Here is a 14,583-nt window from a genome sequence, read left to right on the forward strand (position 1 = left end):
TGGGCGTTTCCTGAGGAGCGCCAGTCGTTTCAGCTGGGGGAAAATGCTTTGGTGGACATGGGGCCTACGGTTCCAGGGCTTGGAAAAAACATCCCATAAGTGTCACAGTGTCTTCTTTACTCGGAATATAGCTAAATTAAACTCAGATACCCAAAAACAGTGAGTGAGTGATGACTAATTCTTTGCTCTTGTTTCTAGACTAGCATAAAAGGTTTTGTGGACTAAGGGGGAGTAATGGTGTCCAGTATTGTCAACACAGTAGCCACTGACACCCATAGCACCCTCTCCTGTTTCTCGCTGTACGTCAAAGATCAAAGGGAGACTTTAAGCTCTGTCCATCTCCATCTTATCTTCTCTGCTCTCCTTCTTTCATCGACCACCTTTTGTCGGTCAGTCTCATGAAAGAAATCAGCTTGCTTCATAGTGTGAGCAGATTAACATTATCAAGCTGTTGTATGCGAGTATGAATGTGTATTATGTGTTGTGTCCACCTGATTCAATCCATGACACATCTCCCAAACTAGTCACTGGAGAAGGCCGACTAATGCGGCATGGCCAAATTTAGCCGTATTTAGCAGATTATAAAACCCTGATTGTTTCCAATGTGAGGATTTCTGACACGGAGTGAGTGAAAAGGCACTTCTACATCTGTTTAGTAACTAAGCTGTCTAGACGGGGGACATTAAGGCACCAAAGCTAGAATTAAACCTGGTTGAAGTGGCAAACTTACCCAGCACAAAGCTTTTAAAAGCAGTCAGATAACATGCTGCACATAGGCAGCATAATTATACACAGACCGTGGCTCATTTTACTACTGACACATGCTGGAGTTCATGACTTCCTGAAGCTAATTGGAAAGGGGAAAACCTGATAAAGGAACAGTAAGTGGAGACATCATCCATGTGTACGGAGACATGACAAAGGCAAATGTTATAAGGCTGCAACTAAAGATATGTATTTTCTGCTGGTCAACTAATTAATAATTAAAAAGATGAATTTCATATTGGACTAAAGCTGTGAACAGGCCTGAGGAAAAACTCTTACACCACGCACAATGACTGATCTCCACCAACAATGAAAAGAAGCACACACTAAGTGAATATAGGACTGAGCAACAGGTAGACTACCAGTTATGTCACAGGGCAACCTCCTCTAACTCCTGTGAGAACATCAATTCACACATGTGCCTGTACCACAACATAAAATACTATAATATATCAAAATCATAATAAATTAATAAATGGCACACCTTGCTCGTTTATACTGAAATGGAGCAAAATGCCAAATATGGGTGATGAAGAGAAGTGGGCAAACAAGGACTGTTAGTATTTAGCCAGCATTTTATGACGTCGGGGACTCTCTCTCACACCCACATGTGCAAATACACAATAAGAGGAACGCTGATTGTAAATGTGAACTTCTAAGCCCTTTTAACCCACATGATCTTAGTCAGCTTGATTCCCACTGCTGTCCCACTTCTGTATTTTCTCGTGTACCTGACTCTCACTTGGCTACCTCTGATTATAGTGCATATCAATGCTGACTTGTCTCATGTTTCACTGCCTGCAGTGCATCCTCAACTGACTGACATCAGAGTTCCTAAAATGCAAACAAGAATGTGTGATTGCAGAACAAACAGGCAGTGCACATACACCTGCTTATACAGGTGCTAGCACCTGCAATGCAGCGCTGCCGCCTGTATTTCTAAACTACCCACTTGTGCAGGTCAACTGATACACGACACTTGCTCAGACTTAAATGTCACGGTGAATCTCTACTGGAACAATGCTCAATTAGGCTCAGTGGTATGAATTATGAATTGATGTGAACTGTATGAATTATGCTTTCTGTCTTAGGAATTTAAAATAAAATGTACATGTTTGACTCGACAGTGTTCCTCTGAGCTCAGTGAGTCTTAAAGCAAAGCAAAGATCAAGTTAACCTATTGCCTACATGCTAGATCAGGAAACTGTAGGTGCTTTACCTCAACACACAACTATTCCCAAGCAAAATGCAAAGTAAGCAGCCTCTCTGCTTGCTAATGCTTTCATAAATGAGTGATGCCTAATGGGAGTTGGAAATGGTGCATGCAGTGTGGTTTGTTTTACAACAAACACCACTATTTTGCCTGTGTGCACCTCTCTGCTCTCTGTACCTCCACACACAATACTCTGAAGGCACAAAGCTCAGGTCAGAGTTACATACAGTAGAACAACACCAAGATGACTGAACACTGCTGGAGCTCTCTGCACAAGCCCTCTCAAAACCAAAAGGTGTCCCATCATGCATTATTAACAAGACACTAACTATCCATTTCCAATTCAACTGAGTGGTTGGTGGTTCCTCACAGCGGGGTCCCAGGCCCACCAAAAAGGTCTTAGGAGCAAATCAGGAGTGTTACACCCACCCACTTGAGATGCATTAACAGGCTGCACTGTTAATGCATCTTATGATGGTGCTACTTGAATCTTCCCACTGAGGTTAATCGGACAGCGTAATGTAATTTTGTACAAGTATATTGATTAAATTACATTTCAGTACACACAGTTCTCTAACATTAATGGATTTGTTTTTTATCCATTTTGTTAAACCAGGGGTCCCTAACTTAGGGTGAGGACCCCAGATAAATGTGAGGGTTCACAGGATTATTAAGGAAGGGAAAAACTATTAGTAACACATAACTGCTTATTATTTTGCTTATGAAATACTGAACCATTTTACCTTTTCAGGCATTTATAATCTTTCAGATATGCAAATTGGTTGAACTTCTCACAACTAAAGTCGTGTGATAAGGAGTCACAGATAGATACTGCATCCTTTTATGGGGACACAAGCCCAAAAAAGGTTGGGAACCACTGGTTTTAAGTGTTCACTTGGGGTGGGTTTGACATAAAGAGGAAGATTTAGAGGACCACCCAAAATCTTGCTCATGAAAAGAAGGTTGGAGGTCAATAAAGACGAGTTAAAATACACCATGCATGCAGCTTGCAGGACATGCAACTTCAACTTACTTGCACAGAGTCGTTCGCCATCGTTGTCCCTGTTGCTCTGTTGTCAGCCACTTTGCAGTTTCACAGACAACCTGTGCACATGTGGGACCTGTATCTCACGTCAATGTACTGTCTCCTTTCAAAGACACTGAAAATAAATGACGATTGTAAAAGGGCCGTATCTCAAACTTGATACAAGCAGTCTGTATTGACACAAAGGCAAACAGTCAAGAGGTAATCCGCATTGTTGGCTTGCCTGGCCGCGCCTGAATTGATCCTTCCTGTGATGTGTTTTACCAGTGTTAGCACTCACTTCACAAAAATAAAAATGCGTTCACTGTCTGCACGTTTAACAAAAGACATTAGCATCCAAACTAAACTGTTAAGCTCAACAGTCATTGTTCATCTCGCCATTCAACAGCTAGCAAGACCCTCTGTAAAATCCACCGGCAGCGCTCCTCCGTCATGTCCTGCTGAACCCGAGCGGAGATAAAGTCACATCCACAGGCGACATGAAATGAAATAAAGCTCCTTCTTCCCTCTCTTCTTCTTTTCCCGGTAACATCCGTGAACCGTGAACACGCCTCAGTCTCTTGTCTTTATCACATGCCACACACAAAAAGCCGCCTGTCAGTCCTTCACGAGCCCCTCACACAGTCAAAACGAGGGACAATAGAAAGCTGTTGTGTCCGTTTAATATCCAGCTAGCTTAACTCAACAACGCACACATACAAAAGAAAGAAAGCGGTCTTCGCTAGGGTGCACGGGATGGGTGAAGACCACAGCTCATCACAGTCAAACAGCGGGTAACTGACGAGAGAACTGCTCATACCACTTGTACGCCAGACCCTGCCGCGCGCTCCCGACGCTCGAGCAATGCCGCCCGGGTGTTCATTGGTCCAGGGCTGGGCGGCGGGGGCGCGCCCGGATGTGTCATGTGACCTGCGCTGGCTATCGTTGTCAACTGTAAGTTGTAATGAACCAACTGTTGAACGTGGGAAGGCAGACGCTTAATGAGAGCCACACAGAGGAAGAAGTTTTCAGATCTTTTCTAATGGTGTAAAAGTAGTGACATTAAATTGTAAAAATACTCATGTTAAAGTGAAAATCCTGCACTCAAAATCCTCCCCAAAGCCACAGATACATCTCTGACTGGCACAAAATGGATGACCCTCCCTTCAAAGCACACAGTTGAGTACACAATGAACACCAATTTTACATTTGCATTTCAAAAATAAATTAACAGACAATAAAATAAATTGACACATGACAGTGGAAATAAAAATGTAACTAATTAAATTAAATACACTACAAGAATGGGTGGATGGGGTTTGAGAGATAGGGTAGTCAAATCCACAGTTGCATGGTCTCTTATAATACTAGTGTGGTGAAAATAGACAGAACATGCAGACAATCATTCAATCATGTGGGATGGGAGATTTTCCATATAATTAATAAAAGGTTGCCATGTTTTATAAATATATTCTTTAGTGATTAAGTTATTTTCTCTAGAGGTTTGCAACTATTCACCTCTGAGAGCCACAATCCAACAGGTAATGGGAGTTCCACCTCATTGCAATACCTTTTTCTACGATAGCCAATAGGATTTCTGTGAGCTTAAAGGAATGGCTATGTCTGATATTCGAATTTAAGAGGTTGCCCAAAAGGCATACTGCCGGATCCATCAGGAAAGTGACTCATTTTTGGCCAAATTTTAAATGAGACGTAAAATGGTGGTTTGTTTTTTTGGGGTCTTTTTTTTTTTTTTTTTTTAGCTGAGGGAAGCATCTGTCATGATGTGTCCAACGGCTGTTGAAAATTTGAATATCAAATGATAATTCTGATGTTAAGAGGGTACCATAAAACTTCTATTAATAGCCCCGGCTATTATTTGCTTATAACACTGAAATCAACAGGCCTATATTTGGGATAGGCGTCTATATGGGACAGGCCTTTAAATCCTGTCACACAAAACTGTTGCTCAGCAGAGATCAGGAAATACAATCAAATTAAATCATTATGAATATTATTTGTTTAAAAGTTAGTCTTCAGACATATATTAAGTATGAGTCATTCCTTTGATCTAGCTCCAACAGACAGCGCACCAGAGAGAGAGTGAGTTATAGCACCTGGCATACCAACACAACACCGCTTTATCCCATGAAAACAATACTCACAACTTGGATTCATTTTTATGAAAAACCCTTGTGACCCTTACGGACTAAAGGAGAATGAATAACCTACAGGAGGAACGGACACATAATTTGAGGTAGCCACCAACCTTTTTTGTACATTTGAAGAACTGCTATAAAAAAAAAAAAATGAACTGCTTGGCAACCAGACCAGGCCTCTAATTCAGACAGACAGGCCTTTATTTGTCGAAATTGGGCCAGTAAAAGGGACTAGGCGTTTAATTGGGACTAGGCTCTAAATTGAAGTCTCACGGTATACACATTTACACTGATGAGGACACAGTGTTGTGTTTGTTTGCACTGGGCTATTAAAGGCTGTAAATTGATCAGTGTGCTCTAGTCCTTTCTTCTCCTTTGATAATGTACATCATGTTCATTATCTTAGTTAAACGTGTTAGCATGCTCAGGCTGAGGCTGATGGGAATGTCATTCATTTTGCAGGTATTTGGTCATAAGCCAAAGTATTAGACAAGGTGAAATTTTGATCTGATGTTGGTGCAACTGAAAAAGTTAAAAGTTATTATTTGACACATTTCTTATTATGTTTCCTATTTTAAATTGAGCCAAATGCTTAGACAGTCTGGTCCTGTAGTGGTATAGTGGTACTTAGACAAGGTTATCCTGGAGTACAAGAACAAAGAACAGTGTAAACAACTGAAATTGACAATATTTTTGTCAATATAATGCTCTAATGCTGAAGTCAATCTTTTTGAACAGAAACAGTAATAATGTGTTATAAAGCCTGTGTGTGCTGGTGTGTAAGAGAAAGAAATACAGAGGCACAGGGAGAGATAAGCTCATAACAGGGTTAGGTGATGTGATGTTGGCGTGAGTGAGCGTCTTTTGTAGATTTGATAAAGAAGTTGAACTGGACACGTTTGCAAATCTGATTTGCATGATGGAAATTATCTGGCAGAGAGATAGGAGGGACGCAGGAACAGAGAGGAACCCCAGTGCTCCAGTCGTTATGTATATCCCATACATATACATGACATGAAGAGCTTTACTATGACAACTGACAGATGTCCTGAATAATTTGAAACCATGTTCAAACAATTACCTCATTGTCCTTTTGTCCATTATTGGTCACAAAAAACTTTAAAACCAGCTTACTGATCAATATCGATAACAAAATGTGTCGTAAAACCCTTTGCCTGTCAGAAAGTGAATTATGCCAGTTTTTGTATCATTATCAGAAAGTAACAGGCTATTCATTATACCTGTTGACGTATTTTTCTAACACGTAGAGCTATTTAAAGGTCTACAATAATGGCCAAGTTAACATGCTAACTGTTTAATTTACAATAATATAAAAAAGAGGAAAGCAGTGAATCTTCACAATTTCCGAAGTGACTTATGCAGGTGAGCCAGTTGTTTATTTTTTCGACAATTAATTGAGCTCACATAATTGGTTCAGCCCTAGGCAGTAATATTAATATATATTACTATGCTACAAAAAGGTACTGTGCACCATATGAAATAATCATTCACAAATGTGATCATGATAATAAACGTAACAAATTGCCACTATTATTACTGCTGGTTCTGGTGTTATGGTGTACTGCAGTTCTTCGTGTTGTTTGTCCAAGTGGAGTTGCCATACCCCAGCAGAGGCTGTTGCTCACCTGCTGTGGGCAGGTTCAATCAGTGTCAAATAAATGTACTGTCTCTCTATGTCATTAAAAAAATGGAAAATTAGAATGTAATATGAGTGTTATGTCAACTGTTATAGTCTTTGCAAAGTGTAAGTATTTCATAAAAAAGGTCATAAAAAGTCTTATTATAGTATGCCATAAAAATAAGTCATTAAAAATGTATTGGTATGATGTACGTAATAAGTTATAGTGTGTGCACTTTTCCTGTGGGGTCCTCAATCATAAGATGGCTCCCTAAAATGGCACTCCTAATACAAGAAAAGTTATTTTATTCCATATTATTATATTCTATCATATTTCTGTTGATATTTTTTTTTACTGTACACCCCCAGGAAGCAACAACAAAAAACATAAAGAAATAAACATAAAGATATAAAACCTTTAAATGTACTTTTTTGATTGTTGTTTAGACGCTTTGACCTTTAACCTTTCACACCCTGCACTCCACAACCGGAGACAGCGATGACGGTAATGTAAGAAGGTAACAGTGGCTTGACCGCTAGCTTGGTAGCTAACGTCAGAGTTAGCTTTTGTGTTATTAAAACGTTATAATCAACAGGCAGCTGTGTAATAAGGTATTTTATGGTCGTGTGGATTAATTTGGTAAAAAAAAAACAACAACTAGACGACAGATAAACAGTCGCTACCTCATGTTGTTTGTTTGCTAAACTTGTGTGTCTGCTAGCATCGCGACCGTTAGCTAACGTTAGCTCTTTACTATTAAAACTTCAGATCGTGGGACATTGATGCTTCGTTGGCTAACAGTTAAACAACTAACAGGTTATTCGCTGTGTGAAGGTTCTGAAATAAACAATATGGCGTTTTGTTTTCAACAGGTTTCCTAAAATAAAGCTACTTTAAAGCAACGGAAAGTATGACGGATATCGAAGTTCAGGTTGAAGGCGAGCTCACCTCTGACTCATTGTCAGGACAAGAGGAGGACATGAGCGGTGAGAGGGAGTCAGACTGCACGGAGACTCTTCAAAACACCGGGCAAGAAGGTCAAACACAATGGATGTGTATTTTAATCTCATAATACCCAATTTCACCACTCAGTCACAGCTGTTCTTTTGTCAGAACAACCAAATAACCATGTTCCTCTCATGCACATCCGCTTTAAACTCATTTGGTAACGTTGGTTATTGATATTATGAAGAACGAATAGTGAGGAATAGAGAGATCATTGTATTTCTGATGTTATAATATACATTCATCTGCGTTTCAGAGGCTATGGAGCCCCTGTCGTTGTTGGCCGCCGTTGCTCTGGCGCCACCTGGTGGTAACTCTGCGACCTGCAGCTGTGACTGTGAGACCTGTGGCTCTCTGGAGGTCAACTTGATGGAGAGGACCCTCCCGTCCATGGAGCTGCAGCTCCAGTTCTTCATGAGCAAAGCAGATGACTTACACGACTGCATTGTCAATGGGTAGGGTCCTGGCTAATCATAATGCACTGATATTTCCAGAGTATTTTTATTGTTTTCTGATACTTTGTATGTTTTTTTTTCAGACAGTGTCAGGCAGAGAGTGAAGCTCTTGCTGATGCAGTGCAGAGTTTCCTATACACCTGTCAGCCTTACTTTAACCACCTGGAATCCACAAGGGCCATGTCCCAGCTCACCCTTCAACCTTATGACATCTACACAATGGTATATGTTTTTATCGTTTTTTATCAAAGCTCGTTCACCCAACTTGTTAAAAAATACATTTCTTGCCAGTGGTATGTAGCCATTTGGTTTTAATTGGTCAGGCTTTGATATGAACCTGGGAGCTACTTTCAACTGAAATAATTAGTCCAACACGTGCTTTTTCTGGAAAGAGATGTTGCTACCAAATTTATCTAAATGTCATGTCATGAAACCAAAACTGCTTGGCTATACATCACTAGAGTTAAGTGAGGAAATACACATGCATCTGCTATCCACATACAATGTGCCTCATAATAATATAGTTTTATTTCAGATCTGAGTGATTTAGCAACTCAATAAGCAGCTTTTGTTGGTTTCTGAAAAATGACAAAGTGACTTTGGCCATGTCAAAGTTCTTCCTTAAAGCACTAAATCACTGTTTAAAATCAGATAATGCTCAAGTCTCCAACATAGGATTTCTATTAGCCGGTGGATTTGGATAGCAGAAACATGCTCAGCTGCCTTAAAGATTGCTGGATTTGTTGTTTGTGTTGATGGAGTTTCTCAGTTTCAATCTACTGACTGTTAAACTTTTGTGTATGTTTCTAGCTAGCTTGTATGCCTAACTTTGATTGAACGCAACAGACGCACACACTTTCAAAAAAGCTCTCGAGTGGCATCCTAGGAGTTAGTAATTAGGCTTTAGTTAATCACTTCAACAGTGATTATGATCATATAAAAACTTATGTTGCTGAATGAGACGTCAGATATTTGTGTTCTGTGTGAAAACATAACAGATGTAAGTTGAGTCTAAACTTCCACTGTGTGTGTTTGTGTATGTAGCACATGCAGCTGTTGGATCTCTCGCAGCAGCTGTGTGACAGGTTGGAGCAGCTGGTGTTGACCTACGCCAGCTACAATGTCCTCTGTTTGGACGAAAGCGATCCTAACAGGTACTCAGAGACACGAGCAAAACACAGAGGTACAACATATGTACTTATACATGTGTACTACCTTTAACGTGACAGTAGCACAGAGACAACATGAGAGAACACAAAGTCGTCATGGCGTAGTCAGACACATTTATACACTCAATTATCCCTTATTTAAACTGCTGATTTACTCATGCAGCATTTCATGAAATTATACAGTTCTCTCAATCCCTGTCAAGTCTTTCATTTGATTCTCAAAATATAGGTCAGTGTTTTCCACTGAATACATTTTCTGAACAATATCAAACCATTTCTCTTTTCCTGGAGGATCAACTTCACGCTAGTTTGTTGTCTGGCCTGCTTTGTAGGCATCTGTCTCTTCCTTGTAAAGCTTCTTTAATGTTGCTCCACAGGTTTCAGAATGCTACAGCTGATCCTTTCTTAATCTTTTTTAATCTAACAGCTGAATCCTGCAGCGACCAGCCCATTTCATATTCGACTGTCTCACTCTCCCTGTTTGCATTCCCAGTCTGTCTCACTTCTGCATCGGTCAGAGTCAGCTCGGTCCACTGAGGGTGACTGTGTTCCGCTACTGTAAGCCCACGCCGTTCCTGGCCCAGGTCGACACCGGCCTGTACAAACGCATGCGGTGGAACGTTGAGAGAATACGAGATGGGCAGGAGACAGATGAAGAGAGTGATGAGTGGGAGGCAGAATTAGATGGCGACACAGACTAGTGAGTGTGGATATCTCCACCTTTGACACACCAATCTTACTGCCAATACACATCACAGTTATTAATGTTTATCACCAACGTGCCATTCAGTTACTTCCTGTGCTACGAGGACATTCCCAATGCACATGCAGATGCTGACGAGGATAGCCATGGTGCCTCTCCTGGCAGCGTGGTGAGGATGTGGTCCATCGGTCAGTGGGTGCAGGTGAACCCCGACACAGACGACATCTGTGACTGGTACACTGATTTACATTTCTTCATTCACTGCTCTGCAGCTGCGTTTACTTTAGGAGACTATTCAATGCTCAGTTGTCTTTGGGGGAAACTGAAAGATCTAGCAACAGCAAAGCATATCACACGTGCGTGTTCCTGTTTTGTTTCAGGATCTTGTGCGACGTTCCTGAGGCTGACTATCACAGGCTGTTGTTTCTGGGCAGCAATGAGCCGTCTAGCTGCAATGCTACAGACTACCTGTATCAGCTGCTGCTGTCACAACACACAACAGAGTGATGTATTAGCACACACACGTCATCCATGCCTGGGATCGTAGAATAAACAGCATGTGTAAAGAGACTGGACCAGTTTAGAACAAACAGGACGGTGCTGATAAATCCTCAGGCTAATTCTTAAAGGGATAATTCGGATCTTTTGAAGTTAGGTTGTATGGAGTTCTTATCCATAGCCAGTGTATTACATACAGGATATGTCTGTCAGCATTGCAGCAGCAAAATGCATTTTAGCCAACTAATAAAACGCCCACCTAAAAAAAATCTACAACAGTTTATGTGTGTGCTACATCGAGAATATTTTCACTGCCCTACCTTTACGTCACACTTCCTGTTCCAAGGTGGAAGCTGTTAATGGCTTCAGTCCCCCAGCCATGCTCTCTTCAAAACTATTATTTTGGCCCTCTAACATGGGAACTGCTGGTCTGCTGCTGCCTCTATCACTTCCGTAGTTTGTGTTATTGTGTGGCGTCTGTGAATCTGAACCCAAAGTCACATAACAACAAAGAAAAAATGACTGATTGCAGCAGCAGTAGACCAGCAGCTCCTGTGTTCAGGGATGTAAAATCAATGTTTTTCTCAATTGAGTCTGGCCTTGAAGAGGGCAATGTAACCGCTTCAGTTCCCCTTTGGAAATTGCTGTGTGACGGAATTGAAAAGCTATTAAAATATACTAAATATAGTGTTGAATTTAACCAATATTGATTTTTATAGGTGGAACTTTTTTGAGGTGACTGAAACGTGTTTTGCTGTTGACCTCACCACAGCAGTGCATTGCTTAGCTTCCGTGTCAGACTCCAGCCTGCTTCTCCAAACTGGGGGTGTGCCGACTTACATCTTCTGTATGTAATACACTGACTATGATGAAGTACGTCACACAATCTCACTTCAGAGGATGCAAATAATCCCTTAAAGTAAATTTGTATCGATAAGTTTATGGGTGATTCTAAAGGTTGAACATCTGGCGTCATGTGCGTCTTGATGTCTGAGCAGAAACACCAGAGCTGAAATCACAAGCACATCACGACTGTAAATGTTGTGACACTTTTAGCCGGAGTTACAAGATGCGTTCAGGACCTGTTGGTTTTTCCACTTTTAAAGCTGAAGAGGCCTCTGTTCTTATAATCTGCTATGACCAATCGTGGTTTCTAAAAAACAAAGCTTTATATTGAAGTTACGTAAAAATAGTTTTATGCCGTTTACTGTGTGGAGTGTGTTTAACTCTGATGTTTGCTGCACACTCTTGTCACTTTGTTCAGTGTGTTGTTAAAAAGACTTTCTAAGAGATTTTAAATAATGTTAATGTTCACATTTGTTACAACAGTTTTTAAGAGCCTTTTGTTGTGTTATAAAGAAGTCCAGAAACGTTATTAAAAAGACATTTTATTTACACAAAATGTGGCATTGAAATAATTATACACAATCACAGATTTATGTCTTTCAGAAAGTCCAAATAATAAAGAAAAACTTTAAAACAAGCTGCCAAGGTTCGGACTCCACGAGCAGGAGTGCCCATGTACTTCACTTCAACAGATTCATCAAGCCTTTTAAATCACTACTCAAAGACCTCACTTCAGTTTTAATAAATTAATATATTCAATGTGAGTTGTAATAACTTTGAGCCTACAGAAGCAATGCGTTTACTCGTAGTTCACTCTACTGTATTCAGTTTGACCTTGCGATCATTCAGCTCATCAGCTCTGTTGATGGGACATGAAGAAGATCATAAAACAAAGAATAAAATCTACCATTTACAACCATCATCCTTCATTCTCTATTCCATAAAAATCTATATATGACCCTTAAAGGGCTACTATGCTTCTAAATCTCTAAAGTACAAAAGTAAAGTGGAGTTTCCCTTCATTACAGTGAGCAGTCTTTAAACAGTATACACACAAATGCTTACAAAAACACTACACAGACATGTTTCAGAAAGCACATTTAAAAAGTCCAGCTTCGTCAAAAATACAGTGAGCGTCACGCGTCCTGCCTGGAGGATGGGAAAGCAAACATATGAAAGCGCAAACACCTGCTTGCTTCTCAGCTGCTACACATAGGCCTTGATAAGAGAGTGGACAGATTAGCAGGTGATGGTGAATGGGAAATGTTTTTGCTGGAATCAACAGTGTGAAAGTCTTAAGAGTCAATTAAGGTTGTAAAATGATAATTGCCGCACTGCTTTCAATTTAATAATGAAACAAAATCAGTCTTTTATGCTATTTGACACTGGAGAGCAGGGCAGCAACCCAAAAACTGACTGAAAACAAAAAGTGATTCAAGTGGAAATAAATGTCAAATTTTTCTGCGAGCATTTCTGTGCCCATTATTTCGCTTTGCACAACAGGAAACTGAATTTGTCCCAGAAATCCCCTCATATTTAAACCTGTGATATATTTAAACATTGACTGACACACACACAGTATCCAGACAACACACAGCACAGATATGAACATTTACGACACACACTTCCATACTGTAGCTCATCACAGTTTCAACAACAATACACAGTAGAGACCCAGAATAACCTGATATCGAACCCCTGCCTCTTCCTCGTGTCACACAATAACGTGACCCCTGACCTTCACAGCAGTATCGGTTAAACCCTAGAGTCAGTCGCTAAAGTAAATTCTGTGTACTGCACTAGTCTAGAAGGCCTTGTGTAATAACCAGACATCATCTGTGTGTAGTCTGTGACTGAAATACCATCATTAAGATGTGAGCTTGAGAACCTAAGGAAGACTTAACATATGGAAGGAGTTAATACATGGCTGCAGAACCAGTGTCCATAAAAGGCATTTTCTGTAGAAACTAGCTTCAGCTGTGTTTCATTTAACTGACGAAATCTCGTCACAAAATACATGCACTTATCTAAAACCTCATTAGTGCCTGACTCCAGTGTTTCAAAGGGAAAAGCTTACACGTCACTCTGACCTTTGGTGAAGAGCTGTGAGATCCAAACAGCTCAGACTGAGATCGGGTAGCGAAATGTGATGAGCCGCCTCATCTGTAATCAATACCTGTTTTTGATCTCAGTTTGCAAACAAATTCATACTTAAATTGATACAAGACTGAAGTGCAATCTCAGAAATCTGGGACTCAGTGTCTTTTATCACCATTCAGTAGCAGGACATCTCCAGTGTATTCTCATATTAAAATAAGGTGACAGCGATATGTGTGTATCAACAGTTATGGCTTCAATTAAAAGGGCTGCAGGTGAGGAACACAAAGTTTAACAACCAAACCTATCAGTCAAGTTACCTTCGATTGATAGAGGCCATTTGGCACCGTCGGTGTGTGTGAGTGTGTGTGTGTGTGTGTGTGTGGATGTGGCCACCCATGGCACAAAGATTTGGCATAATGAAAAGTGTCCTGTTTCAACCCTGTTAGTCAGTTGCAGTGATGCATCATGGGCTTCTGTCAGAAATCACATGGTTTCAGGTGTGTGTGTGTTTAAAGGATTGAAATGTAATGTTATAGTCAGTGTTAAGTTTGTGTTTGCAGTGGTGTAGGATGTCGAGTGTGACGTGACAGAGGTGCTGAGTTTCAGTGTGGTGTCGTGTTGGTTGACTTGAGATGAGACACGGGTTCTTCGCTGGCAGCGTCGGAGACTTTCTTGCCCTGAGTACAGACTCTGTTTCAGGCAGCGTCATAGCTACCACTGAGGACGTGTCCTTGGTCATTTTGTTTGGTGCGAATTTGGGAGTTTTATCAACCTGGAGGTAGTTCACTTTATAAGATGAAAGTTTTACCTTGTACAGGTACAGGCAGATTCCAGTATGTTTATTGTACACACAGTATACTAAAATTGTGCTTTAAGGCCAACTAAAAATAAATTAATTAAAAACTAGGCCTGGGTTTCAAAGTCATTGCTTCTACAATATGTTAATTTGGGGAACAGAAATGTTCATTTAATTTGCCAAAATATATTAAACTACTCAATACATCAG

At 40.4% G+C, this 14,583-nt stretch overlaps 2 protein-coding genes across 4 annotated transcripts in view; one reads left to right on the forward strand and one right to left on the reverse strand.

Moving 5' to 3' along the window:
* Positions 1 to 3,844, reverse strand: part of pkn1a (protein kinase N1a) — a 64,818-nt gene extending 60,974 nt beyond the window's left edge. The window contains exon 1 of the mRNA XM_049571634.1: positions 3,012 to 3,844. Coding sequence (XP_049427591.1) covers positions 3,012 to 3,032 — 21 coding nt within the window. The 5' untranslated portion in view covers positions 3,033 to 3,844. The remainder of the gene's footprint in view (positions 1 to 3,011) is intronic.
* A 3,453-nt stretch (positions 3,845 to 7,297) lies between these two features.
* Positions 7,298 to 14,237, forward strand: lg3h19orf67 (linkage group 3 C19orf67 homolog). Of its 3 annotated transcripts, XM_049572983.1 has the most exons (8): positions 7,318 to 7,412; positions 7,674 to 7,838; positions 8,063 to 8,261; positions 8,345 to 8,483; positions 9,306 to 9,415; positions 9,924 to 10,130; positions 10,221 to 10,367; positions 10,514 to 14,237. In XM_049572983.1, exons 2-8 carry the CDS (start codon positions 7,712 to 7,714, stop codon positions 10,638 to 10,640), a joined length of 1,056 nt encoding a protein of 351 aa, XP_049428940.1. In that variant the 5' UTR covers positions 7,318 to 7,412; positions 7,674 to 7,711; the 3' UTR covers positions 10,641 to 14,237. The 3 variants fall into 3 exon arrangements, with proteins under 3 accessions (XP_049428938.1, XP_049428940.1, XP_049428937.1); XM_049572981.1 differs by having other exon boundaries at positions 7,298 to 7,318; positions 10,221 to 14,237; XM_049572980.1 differs by having other exon boundaries at positions 10,221 to 14,237.
* Positions 14,238 to 14,583: the final 346 nt, after the last annotated feature.

The sequence above is a fragment of the Epinephelus fuscoguttatus genome, linkage group LG3, assembly GCF_011397635.1.
Source record: "Epinephelus fuscoguttatus linkage group LG3, E.fuscoguttatus.final_Chr_v1".
Taxonomy (NCBI): Eukaryota; Metazoa; Chordata; class Actinopteri; order Perciformes; family Serranidae; genus Epinephelus; species Epinephelus fuscoguttatus.

Excerpts from the sequence above, each read along its gene's own strand:
- lg3h19orf67 (XM_049572981.1), top strand. The coding sequence starts at position 7,712 with ATGACGGATATCGAAGTTCAGGTTGAAGGCGAGCTCACCTCTGACTCA. Across the intron at positions 8,262-8,344 it reads CACGACTGCATTGTCAATGG|ACAGTGTCAGGCAGAGAGTG; the intron begins GTAGGGTCCTGG and ends TTTTTTTTTCAG. Across the intron at positions 8,484-9,305 it reads CTTATGACATCTACACAATG|CACATGCAGCTGTTGGATCT; the intron begins GTATATGTTTTT and ends TTGTGTATGTAG.